General features: G+C 39.8%; 1 protein-coding gene across 1 annotated transcript in view; it reads right to left on the minus strand.

The window, feature by feature from the left end:
- The window catches only part of NBAS (NBAS subunit of NRZ tethering complex), a 3,380,746-nt gene that overhangs the window by 2,050,321 nt on the left and 1,312,556 nt on the right, over nt 1-17,869 (minus strand). Inside the window, exon 25 of the mRNA XM_044064792.1 lies at nt 15,794-15,967. Coding sequence (XP_043920727.1) covers nt 15,794-15,967 — 174 coding nt within the window. The remainder of the gene's footprint in view (nt 1-15,793; nt 15,968-17,869) is intronic.

Below are 17,869 nucleotides of genomic sequence, written 5' to 3' on the forward strand. Positions count from 1 at the left end.
AGCTGGATAACTTCTAAGTATAGTGTAAAACAAGTTCCGAGCCAAACATTAATGAGGGTGATTAGAGACAGAAAAGAAGCAGTCCTTTTACAGAAGGTAAAGAAAATAGCAGTGACCCACACAAATCCCATCATACGTCAATGGCATGGGAATTCACAGTTACTTCCTTATGTCTGGTATGAGTCATACAAAGCATTATGGAAAGGGTTGAAGGAGAACAAGATCACATTGATACATCAACCCCCATTGGTATCCATGTTGTGGAAACAGGCTAAAACTACAAATAAAGCACTAAGAGTGACTTTGAGGTGTTAAAATGTGCCAGGAAACAAAGACAGAGTGGAAATCAAAAACGATTTTTTAGTTCTAGGGTGGAGTTTTCCTTTAAGCAAAGCAGCTGCAGCCCTTGCCATAATCGTTTCAGTTTTGGGTAGTCATGGTCATCAGTACCTTGAAGTCTACATATGCCTTCAGTGAATCTTCAGTTCAATAAGAGTATGCCAAAATTCTGAGCCTCTTAGTTTGGAGTCACTTCTTTTGAGCAGAGTACCTTTCAAAGGCTAAAAGGCAGGCCTCTACGTGGTGTTCCTTGCTCAGTTTCTTCAAAATGGTGTATGGAATTCCTAGCAAGGTGGGAGACTAGCTCATAAGTGTGGAAACCAGTTGTTGCACACCAAACAGGTGTTCAACAGTGTCTATGTTTCTATCCAACAGGATACAAATGTCTTGATTAGTGGTTGTACTCTTTTTCTGAAGGGCTCTGCTAGGTTTCACTAAGACCTCAAGTAGTATCTCCATTTTATGTAGGATTCAACAGACACAGTTCAGTACAAACATAGCTTGACTTTACCAGCAGAAAAGAGCAACAAAATAACCCCTTTTCATTGCACATTTTTGTCCAGAAAGCATCCTTGCATTCACAAAAGGGTTTTAGCCCTTCCTGCAATTAGGATCCTTTGACCAGAGTAAATCTTTTTGGGCATAAGGGTTTAACAGCTCTCACCACTGTTACTTTAGCACACAAAACGATTCTCTTGCAGTTTATCATATCAAATGAGGTGGGAAAATAAGTCCGGTACAATGCCATTATAAAGCTCACAACTGACATCTTGTAGTGGACACTATTTTTTTCGATCTTCTATAACTGCAGTTGTAGTATACTGAAGTCTTCAACAAAACAGTCCTTTGTATTTCTTAAACACATTTATTTACAGATGAAATGAACAGTGTGTGTGTTTGCAAAGAAAAAGAGTAGAATCACAAACAAAAATAAATATTTTCCAAAAATGTTCCGTAATCAAACATGAACATCATTTGCAAAGCTTACAGTCATTTATGTTATCCATTCCCAGAGGCAAAGTATAACACTATTACTTATTCTTTTTGGATTCGGGGATATCATTCTTCATAGACACTACCTATCTTGCCTTCACACTTCTTGGAGACACTTCCTGGCTTCTCTTCTTCACTAAAAATCAGTCAATCTAACGTTTAGAAGAGTAACGGCACAGGAATACCTTGTCCTGAAAATAACTCCGATTGCCTTCCTAACTTAACAATCTATGTCTGTCTTTCTTGGCCCGAAATACTCACTGTTCCCTAAGCTCAAAAGCCATTACTAAAGCACAATATTTATGCAACTGCTTCCACTTTCCCCAGGATTTATTCAATACCCTTAAACATACTAGTGGGGGAACATTTAGTATTTGTGAGGGAAGGGTTTGGTATAATTATTAAAGTTTTACCTCAAAAGTACAAAGTGCAGGGTTTGATTTTGACCTCTGATTAATTGCTAAACTTGTAATCATATGCAGACTGATGGCCTAGGATGAACCTATGAATTTTCCTTTAGAGAAGTGAAGTTGGGACAAAGGGTTACGTTTGTGAGCTTTAGTTCTCATGTTACAAGATTTGATTTCTTCAAATCTCATCTGCCTAGTGAGTGACCCTGATCAAGTCAATTGACCAAACAATGTTTCTGGCAACTGGGAATTTGAGCTAAACTTTTATTAGGAGACAGGGTTGGCATAATGCTTAACCTCTTGACCTCAAAGATACAAGGTACAGGGTTTGATTCTAACCGCTAGTTATTGGCTAGGCTTATAATACTGCATACTCATAACCTAGAATTTACCTATAAACTAATTCTACTAACATTCAAGATGCCTGTGTGCATATAGAGTTGCGAATGTTATGCTATTTACTACAACAACCAGTTTGTGCTAGTACCTTGCACAGCCTAAACTAAACTAAACTTAACAAGTGCTGTAAACAGATCTGCATTTTACAAACTTTTACAGCTTTTTTTTTAAGACATCTTCACTAATATAACACTTAAGACATGGGTGCACATACATTATAAGAAAAGAAAACTGACTTATTAAATTTTTTTTCATTTACACACACTACAAATTAGTGTTGGTGGTATGAATATAGCCATGTGTGGCTGCAAGCAAAAGTAAAATCAACCTCACCACTACTACAATTACAAAATGCATAACCATGTTTCATGAAAAGAATGTAACAAGAAACCTCAGCATTTATTATCATGTACTGTGCTACTCTAGCAAACCATGTACTGTGCTACTCTAGCAAACCAAACTGCATGCAAAACAGTCTGAACACTAGAATGTTCTTGATATGTTATCTATGGCTGCACAGTTACACAGCCCTAGCTGTTTACCCCTCAATATTTCTCATGGTCTGAAATAACTACTGAGGTTGTCCTCTAATGAATGACCATGTTCTATAAAGCAGCTGAGCCTAAGTGCAACCACATGTCAATGGCACAATGTAACAACATAACATCTGCTTTGGGGCACGTGTACAGTAAACATACAGCCCAGTAATGAAATCATGGCAGCTTAAGTCTCTGTGCAAACCACTCGTGTTTGTATATACACTATTAAGAAACTAAGCTGGTACACTGTTGCACCTGCATTAATTAGCCTGTGTATCTAACATGCCAAGTGGTTGGGACACAGTTGACTAAAATATATTTCACCTGCAATGTCAACTGACTATATAGTCTACTTTTCTGCTAAAAAGCGGTAATATTACAAATTACAAACTCTACTCTTTTCTAGGGACACTGGTGTTCATTGCCTTGCTGTAAACTAAGCCTTCTGTTAATTTTACAAACAATGCAACTAATATACCCCATAATGAAAGGGCTACCCTCTTTGCTAAACTCTAATAAACTGCAACTCACAATAGCCATGTTATGAAACTTACCTTCTTGATTAATTTTAGTTCAGTGTCCACACCTCCATAATGAAAGGATGCTGCTCCTTCTTAAATACTCACTTCAACTTTGACAAACATAATTAAGCAAAGACCAGTATCTGTGCAATACCTCAAACTACTGGCTGCTGAAACAGGAGCATACACAGAGAAACTGCATTTTATTTTGGGACAGCAAAGATGAAAGCCTTGCTTAAGAAAATGACGCAAATGATTATTTAAAATACTACGACTGCAACTAGTTATGTAGTAACTCTGTTAGCAGCTTAAAATGTGAATAATCCACTTCACTATGCACTGCATATTTAACAAGTTAATACATCAAAGCACTAGCACAACAGGTGCTCCAGTTCCAGTAAAAATAAATCTTCACCTGACTTGCAGATGGTTTTAGTCTAATCAGCTGTTATAATGATAAAGGCAGGCAAGAGTTAAAAGCATAAACTCGCGGCCAGCAAACATTTTACATGTGTATGGTCTTACTTTGTTGTTGTTGTTGTGTCTTTCGGCTTTTCCCAGTTAGGGGTCGCCACAGCGGAACTCTGGTCCACTAATGACTGGCAGTAGATTTTTAAGTGCCGAGTTGCCAGCCCTGACGCACAACCTTCAACGAAGGTTCGCCCATTCACGCATGTCTCCATGCAGAAGACGCTCTAACTGAGAATCGAACCGGACAGCATCTATACTGTGAGGCGACAACGCTACCGCAGCACCACCACCGCAGTTGTGTATGGTCCTACTTTATTAAATAAAAATACAAAATTAAAGTTAATAAAATTAAAGCCAAGTAGAGCTTTGCTGCCCCGACACTCCAGTGAAAAGGGCGTTTTCAGTAGGACCTTCCCAGGCAACAAACAGATAAATAAATCAACAAAGCATCAGCAGAGTCATCCAAAGAGGGGCATCAGCTCCAAGGAAGAGAATGATAAAGCCCTGTTCATTATCCAGAAGACTACAGATAAGTCAGTAGCCCAAGTGCTAGGGCACCAGGTGAAACATGATGGGATTAAGCAGCCAATGCCAACTCTATCCTGAGAGAATACAAGCAGTCATGTCCTTTGCAGTTCTAGCACCTACTGCAGAAACAATGCAGAGCATGCAACATAAGAGCTGAGGATGTGCACATGGCGGCATTCTTCACATGTGAGCACTACTGTGCATGCACTCAGTGAAAAGCACAGCCTGCCTCACACCTGAAGATGTGCATATCAGTCAACAGGGGGTGGGGGTTAGGTCTAGATAAAGGAAAATCCTTCTTGGTTGTTGAAATGACACAACAGCAAATAAAAAAAAAAACTCCAATACCACCAAGTAAATCCTGGTCAACCACGTCAAGAGAATCTCCCAACCACCAAAAGAAAGGACAAAGAACCAGCTTTATTAAATATAAAAATAAAATACCCAAATACACAATATAACTACTTTCATGCTTAGCAGTTTTTTAAGTACTTAAAAATGCCATGACCAAGCAATTTAAAAGCACTTAACACACAACTCACAAAAACAAATTAATGTTTAAAAGGCAGATTTCAATACTGGCCTCAGACTTCAGTGTTCATTTAAATCAAGCACTGCAGCTGCATTCAAACTAAAAATTCACTGATAAAGATATTATCCACAGGCCTTGGTCTTTCTTTTTTAAACTTATGTTTATATAATGGCTGATTAACAAACAGCTCTCAACGCAAGAATGGATGGGTATATGGTCAGCAGGTATAAAAAAATACCCCCATCCATAAAAAAAAAAAAAATACAAATTATAGCCAGCACATGGTACTCCAGCACAAAAGCTGTAGACAAAACTCATAGATATCTTCCTTGAGCCCGGACACAGATAGGTCCTCAAGTTTATCCACAGCCTTCCTCACTGGGTAGGACTGGGAATGGGATGATTTGATGAACATATGGTGGTTCTAAACCTCAGTGATGAAAAGGTGTACAAGTTCTTGTCACATCTTTGCAGAGCACCTAATTCATAGGAAATAAGGTGACAAAATGTGGCAGCAATGAGCCTATGACAGACCAAAGAATCAAAATTCAGTCATTACTAGGATGCTTAGTGAGTTCTTCTACCTAATTAGGTGATGGCCTGTAAATGGCATTGGATTTTTGAGGAATGAAGAGGGGAAGTTACAGTACCTCCATGCTGCCTCGGTTGCATTCCAAACAACTAAAGATTGGATTACTCATGATTCTCAATCATGTTTTGCAGACATTTACCAGGAGTTTTTTTTTTTTTTTTTTATTGTGAGGGAAAACAGCCTGACATCATTACAAACTGCTCCTTGTAAGTTAGAATACACCTCCAAACAGATGTCATCCAGAGGTGCTGCTGAGTGAGCTGAGGACTCATTATGCATGCCTATCTTTGAGATAGTAGCCTCCATATCTCCTAAACTTCACAGAATCTCCTGATTTTCACATGTTCCATAGAGAAAGAGACAGAGAATGAGAGGACCACAACCCCATAATACCCAACAAGTATATGCTTGCATTGGTATAAACATGTGATATAAACTGATGCAAGGTGTGAAGAGATTGGAAAATGGCACTGAATAATATGCGAACCAAAGGCAGTGAAGGGAGAGGAGAGGCATGCACTAGGCCTGGCACAGACCAAATTCCTTGATGGGGTTGCCCCAACCTGTGACTAAAAATTCCATCAGATAGCAAAACCACCTGTATGATGTCTAAGGCTTGAGCCATGAGCCAAGGTGCAGGACAACCTACTGGACTTTACCCAACTAGGGCTTGCTATCCACAACAGCCTGGTGGGGCACGCCAAGTAGGAAAGTTGCAGGTCCTGAGTCCCACCAATCTATAGCCTAATGACTCCACTAGCAACTCTGTGGGTTCAGGCTGGTCACCCAAGGGTTGTGTTTGATTCACTAGGGGTTATGGAAGCACAAAAAAAAAACACTGGCTGCATCCTCCCAGGATGAGAACCAAAGGCATGCCACTCCCAATCCCATCTTTGCTGACTTGACAGTGGACTACTTCAGGCGTCAGCCCTTGTTAGTCCACAGCGGAACAGCCAAGATATAGTACAGCTGAACAAGGGCTTTACCTCACGGAGGTTCAGGTGTAAACCTGCTCTTTGAATGTTTGCTCCAGTCGCAAAGCTTCAACATATGCCTAGGACTGTAAGGAGGACTTACACTTGTCTATAGGGAAGAAGCTTTTTTACTACTACGGCCAAATTTCTTCACACAAAGTAGGTCAAGATATATTCCCTCTTTTGATAACACGTAGATAGCTACCACAGGTATTATAGGTTCACTTTATCAACTATAATTTTCTTCCCCAAGACTGTAAAGGTAAAGCCAGTGTGGGTAAGAGAGTAAAGATAATTCCCCTTCCACTGTGAAAGGGACTGCAAAGTTAATGCCACTGTGAGTGAGACTGTAAAGTTAACTTCACTGTGAGTAAGAATGTAAAGTTAATTTCACTGTGAGTAAGACTGTAAAGGTCATGCCACTGTGAGTAAGACTGTAAAGGTCATGTCAATGTGAGTAAGACTGTAAAGATCATGCAACTGTGAGTAAGACTGTAAAGGTCATGCAACTGTGAGTTTTACCTGGCAATATGACCAGGAGGCACTTCCTATGTTGATCAAATGTGCAAAATTAGGACTTTACAGACTGTAGTGAAGACTGTTATGACCAGAGTAAGTAGAAAAAAGGCAGTCTCCATGGTCACTAAGGCTTATGGAACTTGCAAAAGTGTCACTAGTGTACATCTGTACAGGCAAACAGATAACACTGAAAGCATGATGTTGAAGGGGAAAAAAACTGACAAATTTTGATCAATGGTGAAAAATTACCTAGCCAAAAGCTCATCAAGAAAGGTACCTGCTAAGCCCCCTTCCAAAGTGTTTTTACTGGCAAAAAACAGCAGCTGATACAAGACCCCTCAACTGCATGTTTATAGTGTTTAAGTTGCAATAAAATGAACAAGTACAGTGCCCATGGCGTTAGCTGTATAATGTAACCATATACTGTAAGGAAAAGTACAATTATAAACTGCCTGACAAATCTCGACATTTATGACTCAGTTTTGATCTGCCTCTTAAGCATCATCAAAACATTTAAGTACCTTCAACATTAAAAAATAAAATAAAATAATGGTGTTCAAGACCTCAGATCAACGAGGGCAAGATCCTGCTTTTCTTTGTATTTGGGGTTAACTTTCCAAATTAATTTAACAACAGCTCCTAATTTCCCAACCCACTAGTATGTCTTGAAAACTACAGTTGGGTACGTAAAAATACTGTAACAGTAGATTTTCAAAAATATCAGTGCTGTAGTACTCTAAGATATATATATATATATATATATATATATATATATATATATATATATATATATATATATATATATATTTTTTTTTTTTTTTATTCCAAAGCTTTGGGACTCCCCACTCCCCCCCCCCCCCCCCCCCCAGCCTCTACTGTGTATGTGAAAGCAGTGGCTAGGGCACCAAAAATTCAGCACTTTCTTGCCTCAGAAGAAAGTGATGCCAGACAGAATTATAAAAAATAAATGTCGTACACCCAAGGGGGAGCAGCTACTGCAGCCTTAATCTATTTAAACATCTACTGTCATGGCAGGTTTACTTCAGAATTGTACTATCTTCATCATCCAATCACTGCTACAGTAGCCTAAGCTATACAGGATGAATACCAGAACTCAGAAAGTATGGAAGGAGAAATAAGATGGATCAGAGTCAAGGAGCCCCCTGGGAATAGTCCTAGTAAAGCTCACTCTACACCTAGTGAATAAGTGTAATCTGCAGTACTTTGAAAAGGTATGCAGAGATGACCAAGTTGCTACTTCTAGTATACTTCCTGAGTGCAACCCTTTCCAAAATGCTCTAGACAAAGCCAGAGCACTGGTAGTCTCAGCACCTTTGCCTGGAAGGGTTTTGCTAAGGTGAGAATAACAAAAAGCAAGAGCATGAGATAACTATTTGTAAATACCCTTTTTCAACACCAACTACCCCTCTTTTCTTACCTTCATAGGAGACAAAACTTTTATTAAAAGTCCTGAAGGTCTATGTTCTGTCAATGTAGTATCTTAAGTTACCTGTGGACATCCAGAGTATGAAGAACTCTTTCTCCCTGATTTTTTTGATCTGGAAAGATCTCAGAAGCATGAATAACCTGGCTTAGTGTAAATTCTGAAACAACATTAAGTATAAAGGATGAATTTGTTGGGGTGACTCACAGTAAGAGCTTCTTGCAGAAGTCAGAGCAATGAGTAACATTGTTTTCCAAGATAAGAACTTCAAATCAGCCTCATGAGCAGGTTCAAAAGGAACCATTGTAAGTTTTTGTAATACAAAATTAAGATACCAAGGAGGAGTCACCTGTCTTCTAGGTGGGTAATGTTAACACCCCTTTCAAAAACTGTCTCACAACAGGCAGGGAAGAGAGGGAGAATCTAAGGATAGAAAAGAAGAGACGACTGAAGGATAAATCTTGACAGAAGAGTAAGACAGGCCAGAGGATAATAACTTACACAGATATTGAATCACAAGATTCTGAGCCTTAAAATAATCCTGATGCTTGAATTGGTACCAACAAGAAAATCTTTTCTACTTATTCATATATAATCCTTTAGTAGTAAACTTTCTTTCCTTCCTTTAATATCTGCTGTACATCCTCAGAAAAAAAGGTGCCTAAAAGGTATTATAATTCTATTATCCATTACGCAGAGTGGGCTGTAGTAATCTACCCCCTGTTCTGTTTAAGTCCATTCTGCAAGGTAGCTACTGTTGCTCTTGGGTCTATATAATGACACCGAAAAATAATTTCTTTGAACAGCTTTTCAATCAAAAATGCCATTAATAGAAATTGCTCTTGTGGGGGCTGCCCCACTAAATATATATACCAACTCCAAGATTGCACTACAGTGAGGAAAGGGCACATTTTCCGATATTCACTGTACCGTGATCTCACAAAAGCAATTTCTATTAATGGCATTTTCGATTGACAAGCCATTCGAAGAAATGACTTTTCGATGCAGTGATATAGACCCGTAGCTCTTGGCTATTGTCAAAAGAAAGGAAAACTACTGTTGCCTGTACCAAAAGAGGTTCACCACAAATATCTCTGGACAGCCATTCTGAATATTTAGCAGAACCTTGGTTATCAGAGGAAAAACGGGAAAAGTAAAAAGAACATTCCCATCCATGGGAATGAAAAGGTATCTGTCTTTTATACCTACTGGCAAGGGGTTCTCCAGCAGAATTTCTCTAGCTATCTGTTCTGATTGGATGTAAACAGATCTAGTTGAAAGGTTCCCTGGAAATCCCCCGGGTGCAACTTCCATTCATGAGGGTCTGCCTGGGTTCTGCTCAGCTTGTCTGACACAATGTTTTTCTCTGATGGAATATATGTATCTTGAAGGACAAAGTGAAATTAATTGCTATAGCCCATGCTACCACAGCTAATCTACAAAGGGGGTAGGATCTGATTCCCCCTTGTTTATGTACCACATAACTGTGGTGTTGTCTGTAATTGCTAAAAGAGGGCCTGGAGTCAAAAGATGGGGTTCAGTGATTTGTGAGCATTTATTACAGCCATAATTTCCTTGAATTTATATGTTTTAACTGGTCTTGTTTGTTCCAAAGACATTGAACTTCACTCCCTTGGACTGATCTCCCCAAGCAAAATTTTTAAGTATCTAGTGTTAAAAACTGAGATGCGGTTGGCAGGGACAAGGGAAGACCTGAGATGAGAAACAACTGATACATTCACCAATTTAACTCTCTTCTCACAAACACAACACATTGAAATTGACAAACCAACAAAACTTTTTTATGTGAAGTCTTGCCAAGGGAATCATGAGAACAGCAGAGATCATACATCCTAGATTTCTGAGACGGTCTCTAACAGACGCTGGAATCTGGTTTGAAAATATCAAAACTAATGCTCCACTTTTTTAATACATATTTTTTGGCCTCCCTTAGGACTTCATTTAACCAGTCTGGCCTGTGTGTCCCACTTCCATGCCAGGTCTACCAGCACATGTCCTCTCCTACACCCCTCCCTGGACTTGCTCTAGCACTGCTGGGGCCGGTCATGGATTCTAAGGGTGTCCTAGGGGCTCATCCATCTCGGCTTTCATCTCAGGGGTGGTTCTTTATGTCCCCTACCCATTCCCTACCCCATGTTCAATTATGTTTGAAGGTAACTCCCATCTTTAAACAATACCTCCTCTAATGGAGCATCATTGAAGAATGCCCATGCCTCCCTGCAGCTTTGTCAGTTCCCCAACCCAGAATTTGAACCTGGTTCATCTGGACAGTAGTTAGGGCTTTATCCCTCAACTTAACTGGAGTGGCTGTCTCCGCTTTGTCTTGATGAAGAAATGCCAGCATACAGTGGATATAAAAAGTGTAGACACCCCTGTTAAAATGCTAGGTTTTTGTGATATAAAAAAATCACACCACAATAAATCATTTCAAAACTTTTCTCACCTTTAGTGTGTGACCTATAACCTGTACAATTCAATTGAACAAACAAACAAATCTGTTAAGGGAAAAAAAATAAAAAATAAAAAACATACAATATGCTGGTTGCATAAATGTGCACACCTTTAAACTAATACTTTGTTGAAGCACCATTTGATTTAATTACTTGATAGTATCAGCTATTTATTGACAAGCAGTCAAAAGGCAGAATTGCCCTTAATAATTCTGTTTAGACAAAATAAAATAATTTTTCTTCAAAATATATCTGTGGAAGGCAATCCCAAATAGGGAACTTATCCGCCCAGCTTTGTTAAAGTACTATCTATCACCCGAAGCCTCCGTCGAGAATAAGATCTTCTCAAGCAGAATCTGTGCCTATTACCAAACTTGTACCACAAGGTTCCATTCTTGTCCTTTTCTTATTTGCCATATTCATTAACAAACTTCCTTGTGACCTCCCCCATCTCCCACTTATCCTCTATGCTGATGACATGATCATTTACTCTCAGGTTACTCTCACACCAACATACAATGGCATGCCGTGGTCTCTCTCCATAAAGGTGGTGCCTCAACGGATCCCAGAAACTATCGCCCCATAAGCCTGACTAGCTTGGTCTGCAAAGCTATGGAAAGGATCATCATGGACCTCATAAATAAAGATATTGGGGACCTACAGATACTGGATCCTACCCAGTTCGGCTTTGTTAAGGGCAGATCCTGCCTCTTAAACCTGGTTGATTTCTTTGAAACAGTCACCAAGGCCACTGACGAGGGGAAGGTGGTCCACACAGCCTACCTGGACCTCGCAAAAGCCTTCGATACAATACCCCACTCGGGCATTATAGATAAGCTCACCAGCTTAAATATAAACCCCTATGTCACTAGATGGATTGCAAACTGGCTCAAGGACAGAACCCACATGGCTAGAATTGCTGGAGCCATGTCAGACTCCAAACCAGTTACAAGTGGTGTCCCACAAGGCTCAGTCCTGGGACCTCTCTTGTTTGGTATATATTTCTCGGAGGTACAGGCCAACACGGAAGGACTGTGGCTGACCAAGTTCACAGATTGCTGCAAACTGGGCGCCATAACCGACTCTCCAGCCGACACAAGCATCCTCCAAAAGGGCCTCATAGAAACAGACAACTGGTGCTGGAGCCATGGCCTCAAGCTAAATGCCAAAAAGTGTATAGTCATCCCCTTTGGCAAAAACAAAGTGCCCACAAATTACCACATAGGTGGTAATCCATTAAGTACAGAAGAAGTAATTAGGGACCTGGGGACCCAAGTTGATAGCAATCTCTCATTTGACAACCACGTGGCCAAAGTGGTTAGAAAAACATTTTATATAGCCCACCTAATCATGAAGGGATTCACATCTAGATCAGGGGAGGTCATCGTGCCTCTTTACTCATCCCTCATCAGGCCCATAATTGAGTACAATGACCCTTTTGGGATGTACCTTACCAGGCACCTGCAGCAACTGGAAAGACCCCAAAAGTACCTCACCAAGAGGATCAAAGGGCTCAAACAGATGCCATATGCTGCCCGGTTAAAGAAACTCCAGCTCTACTCAGTGGCATACCGCCTGTTCAGAGGCGATCTGTGCCTGACGTATAAAGCCATGTCCAACCCGGAATTAATGGACATGCTGCACCTCAGAAAATCCAAATCCCATCGAGCTACGCGCTCAAGAGACTTGAACCTCAGCACTGAAATAAACAGGACATGCTGGAGGGACAGATTCATAACCCAGAGGCTCCCCTCACTCTGGAATAAAATCCCAGTCCAGGTTAGGCAGAGTCCCTCATTGACTCTCTTCAAGAGGAATCTTGATGAGTGGATGGGAGATTGTAGGTTTACCCCGGGTATCACTTCTGTGTCACTGTTAGACAGAGGCACAGTATACTAACCTCGAAAAAGGGCATAGCAAAATATATTTAAAATGGGTGGCGAAAGCCAAACACATTCTGGCTAGGCTTATAAATGCCCTAGGGCAGATAGCCTAGTATGAACCTATGAACCTATGCCCAGTCAGACTTACCTGAGCTCCACCAACATCACATAAACCATAAACTACGTCTCAACCCCACCAAGACCAAAACAATGCTTTTTGGAACCCCACAAAAAATTCTGCACCTAACTCTTTAACTATCTTTGAAATACACAACCATTCCATAGAGGCAACCTTCACCTCTAAATACCTAGGACTATGGCTTGATCAGTCACTCCACTCCACTTCCAATTGGACAAAGCGAGAGCCAAAATAAACTCCCTCCTTTTCTGGGCAAAAAATACCTGCACTCAACCAACCAGAGCAGCCATTGGCAAAGGCGTTCTCTTTTCCCAAGTTGAAAATGGGTTCTCAGCTTTTGCTTCTCCCGCCAAGATAAATACTGCCAAGCTCTAGACTATCTCTAACAGCATTTGCTGTTTTATTACAAATTTAACTTTCTGTGAGCATCACTGTATCACCTTAGAAAAAGCCAAAAAAAGCCCATAATACAAAAATCTAACCTACTTTCCAGATCCTAACTCTACAAACTATTCCAACTGCACACATTTACTCTCATTGCAGCTAAACTTCACAAAAAAATCCTCATACAACTGAGACATTATCACAAGCTACTCCAACTCTCATTACCCCTCCCCCTTTCAGGCACCTACCCATTGACAAACCTCTCACCACTGGCATTAAGGCAATCAACACTTTTTCCAAATTCAGAATGCAAGTCAAAAAGAACTTCTTCATCCAAGTCAAATGCTCCTGCTTCAATACAAGATACATCACCTAACGTAACTCCTTTCTAAATCTCTTCTCCTCTTCTCAAGATTCACTGAAGACTGACTACTTTAGAAACTAATGTATATATTGCTCATTATACTCTGCTTGATTGTAACTTACTCTTTTCTTGTTTACTGGAATGCATATACACTGCATTTTCTATGTGCTTAGTCTGAACTATTCTGTTATTGTTTACATTTCTGTAATTTTTCTTCACAAAATGTTTTGTACTTCTCCGGGGCTGAGTCTAAAATTCGTCAATACTGATCAGAGCAATACCCCTGAGAACAAAAAATAAATAAATAAATAAATAAATAAAGCAATCAATAAGCAAGCCCCCCATAGAAGCACATACTCTGGCAGCAAGGAGATTCTGAACTTTTGGTGACCTAAACACTGCTATTATTCTGCAGCTCTCATGCACGGCAGGGGCTAGGGCATGTGGAAGGAGTCTTAATGCTTTTTAAGCTGGCTGCATTTCTCTGGTGCATGACAGGATGTACCACACAGTGTAGGGTACTGCAGCAGTTATCAAATGATGAATATCTATCTGTACATATTCTTGCGTATTATGCCTTCACAAAAGTCGTCTCACAACTAGCAGCAGCATACTCCAGTTTTAAACTTCTTAGCTCTGCTACCCATTCTATACCCATCAAAGGAGTTCTCTTCCTGCAAACAAAATGCAAACTTCTTCTTCTTCTTTCGGCTTTTCCCGGTTAGGGGTCGCCACAGCGGATCACCTTGTCCGCACAGTAATTGGCAGTGGAGTTTTACGGTGTCGAGTTGCCAGCCCGGCGCCCAACCTTCCACAGAAGGCACACTCACACCTAGGGCCATTTTAGAGTGTCCAATCCACCTGCAGCATGTCTTTGGGATGTGGGAGGAAACCGGAGCACCCGGAGGAAACCCACGCGACCACAGGGAGGACATGCAGACTCCGCACAGAAGGCACCCCAGCTGAGGATCGAACCGGAGAACCTCTTGCTGTGAGGCGGCAATGCTAACCACTGCACCACCGTGGCCGCCCTGCAAACAAACAAAATGCAAACTACCTATCAATATTTCTGTTCCTTTTCCACAATATGCTTCAAAATACAAATACTACTAAGCAAAATCTGTTGCTTTTAAGTATACAAGTCTAAGAAATGCTAATTAGAAACCTTTAAGACACACTACCTTCTCATTTCACTGTTAACTCTTGCCCTACATTAGCAATGACTCTTAAAATACCTAGTTCTACAATAACTCTACATTCTTACTTTGTCATCTCCTCCTGCACTCCTCAGATCTGCTCTTCCATCCATATCACTGAAATCTGTAAAACAAGCCAAGGACTTATCTTTACTGTGACCAAATAACTGTGGCAAGCTCTTTTCAGGCTTACACACAACCACAGATCTTGGAATACTCGCAAGTATTAATATTTTATTTTTTTTTCAAATAAATGTCTATTTCTTTGCTCATATTTTCAGTTTTGCAACCATATATGTCTGACTATACCCACAGTGCAACCTTGATTACTGTACTTTGTTACACTGTGCCTGTAATATTTTTACATTTGCCAAGGTCATGGCTGAAAATGGTCTATACTGGATTAGTCCACTTATGCAGTTAACAAATTAATACATGAATACAAATATAAAACTGGCTAATCCTCAGACCATTGCAACTTACTGAATCCTTACTACGTTATCATGATAAACATGGATGCAGGTTCAACAGACATAGCAAGAGAAAACACATCCAGTTGTCAACAATCTAAAACATTAACACAAATGCAGTACAAAATCCTACTGTTATGCGGCAAGAACGGTGGAAATATTTCCTTAATATTCTTCTTAGATTGGCTACTGGGCAAGTCAGGAAAGCATAACTGTAAAAATATCCACCTACAAAAGCAAGTGTACTTCCTTCATTATTCATTGAAGGCTTCAGCGTGTTTATGAAAAACAGCCAGGCAGTATAATGTGCACAAATGAAACACATATATGCATAATTTTGATGAGCATCAGATGATAAATGTTACATTTACCTAGCCATTAAGGAAATATCAAGCCCCATAAAGCAGATTAAACATCCATCCAGTGGTGCTCAGGAGAAGAAAACAGAGGTTAATGAATGCTGGTATACATTATTAAAGAAGGAAAGTTATAGAACAGTGATATCCATGAGGACACAGTGGTTGCCAACACAAAATACAAATAAAAACATAAAATCAAGACAACTGAATATTTTATTGGTGACATGCTAATGTTAACATGATCTGAAAACACATCTTCAACTTACATTTGGTTTTGAGTTCTGGAATATTTTAAGTGGAAAACTCAGGTCATCCTTTGCCATGGTTATCAAATGCTCTTTTAGAAGCAGGTTTGCTAACCCTGGTGTTCGGCTTTCACAGCGATGAAGGAATGGGATCATCCACTGATAAGCGTTTTTCACATACCTTTCCTCAGATGACTAAGCAACATAAAAAACAATTTATTTTGGGACACTTTTGAATTATTACATTTTCAATTCTATACACTTATGCCTTGCTTTACTACATATTAGTAAGTAACAAGTTACAGATAACATTTTGTATGCTTCCTTACAAATAACACCAACCAACACACAAAAGACATTTCACAAAACACTACAGATATTATGGTAATACTGTAGAAAAAAAATACTTTTTACATTTGTTGAAGTTCTTGCATAATTAGCCACACATACTACAGCAAAATAAATTATGATAAAATCATTAAAAAGTATGACACTCAAAATAAGCAAGCTACACCACCCCACCCGAAAGGCCATTACAGGGAAATAATGGCTTGGCCAAGAATGATATGAGGCCCAATAATGGAGGAAGGTAGTTCCTTAACCCAATGAAAACAATTATTTTTACACAGTTTGTTAAATGATTTTAAACTGTAAAAAGTAATCTTGCACATATGCATTGCTTTACTAAGACGTACACTGCTGTCAGTCATTTAAATCTCACAGTCTAACAAAAAGCGGTACTCAAACTGTTTTTCTAAAGCTTTTTGTCCCAATGCCAAGGGACCATCAAGCCTCTACCTACTGAATTTCAGCCCATCCATTCCCTCATATGGGGAGTTTCCCACCACATCTACAAGACAGAAGATTTCCGGAAGGGTGTCATAACAAGCAGCCATGATTATATTTTATGTCCTCACAGCATCCTAGCCGTAAGGACATCTGCATTGAAACTAACCCCAGCCGTGTTCAAGGGAATGAGCTATCCACATCAGCATAAAAGCTCACAGTTTCTACCTGCTGAAGTGCAGTCTCCTGTACTCTTGATATGAAGGCTACCACTAGGCAGTGGCTTGGTGATCTAAAAGCCTGCTCACTCACAGTGCACATCTGCACTGCAAACCCTTCTCCAAAAGACTGTGGCAGTGTATGTCTCACTCTACCCTGTTCCCCTCACTGGGACTGGTACACATATCCTCCCTCTACCAGCTCTGTCAAACTCCTGAGCTGCTAACTGGGCTCAAGCTGCGTGGACCATGTTGAGGGATTTATTCCTCCATGCCACAGGAGCTGGTTCAACTCAACTTTTAATGCAGTAAGATGCATAGTAATGCCTGCTTCATTAACTGTATCTACTGATTTTAAAATCATAAATCACTCCTCCTCCACAAGTGGCAATGAAAAAAAAGACACACACACATAAATATATAGTTACACACATAAATATATAGTTACACACACATATAGAGATATGGATATAGATATATAAACACACATGTATATATAACAATACACACACACACACACACACACACACACACACACACACACACACACACACACACACACACACACACACACACACACACACACACACACACACACACAACACACGGATAAATATTAAGATAGATAGTCTATCCAAAGTTTCTTTGTTCATCAATTTCTTGGGAATTGCTTGCTCTTGCTAGACAGAAAACAGGGACTGCTTGATATTACAATGAGAAAAAGAGAAATGCATTAAAACAGTGCAATTTATGCATCCATGGAGTTTATATACAAGTTTGGGGGATGGGCTTGCCACACTACCAAAGAAAAAAAATTCAGTCTGTGCTACTGCACTGAACAGCACAACTGTGTTCTGATCAGCTATGATCATGGAAGTGATTTCTAAGTGATCACATTCTAATACTTCACAGTGGAACCTATATGTGGAGCATAACTATTTCATAATCAAGTGAGTGAGTGGGAGTTATACAGGAAATACCACATTTGTATGGAACAACTCCATTAAATGTGTATTGTGATGCACACTAGTTTTGAAATATTTTAATAATAAATGTACAGTGGTTACAGTGCAGATATCTTATGGGGTTTGCA

Source organism: Protopterus annectens, chromosome 1.part0, assembly GCF_019279795.1.
Source record: "Protopterus annectens isolate FY-2018-M chromosome 1.part0, PAN1.0, whole genome shotgun sequence".
NCBI lineage: Eukaryota > Metazoa > Chordata > Ceratodontiformes > Protopteridae > Protopterus > Protopterus annectens.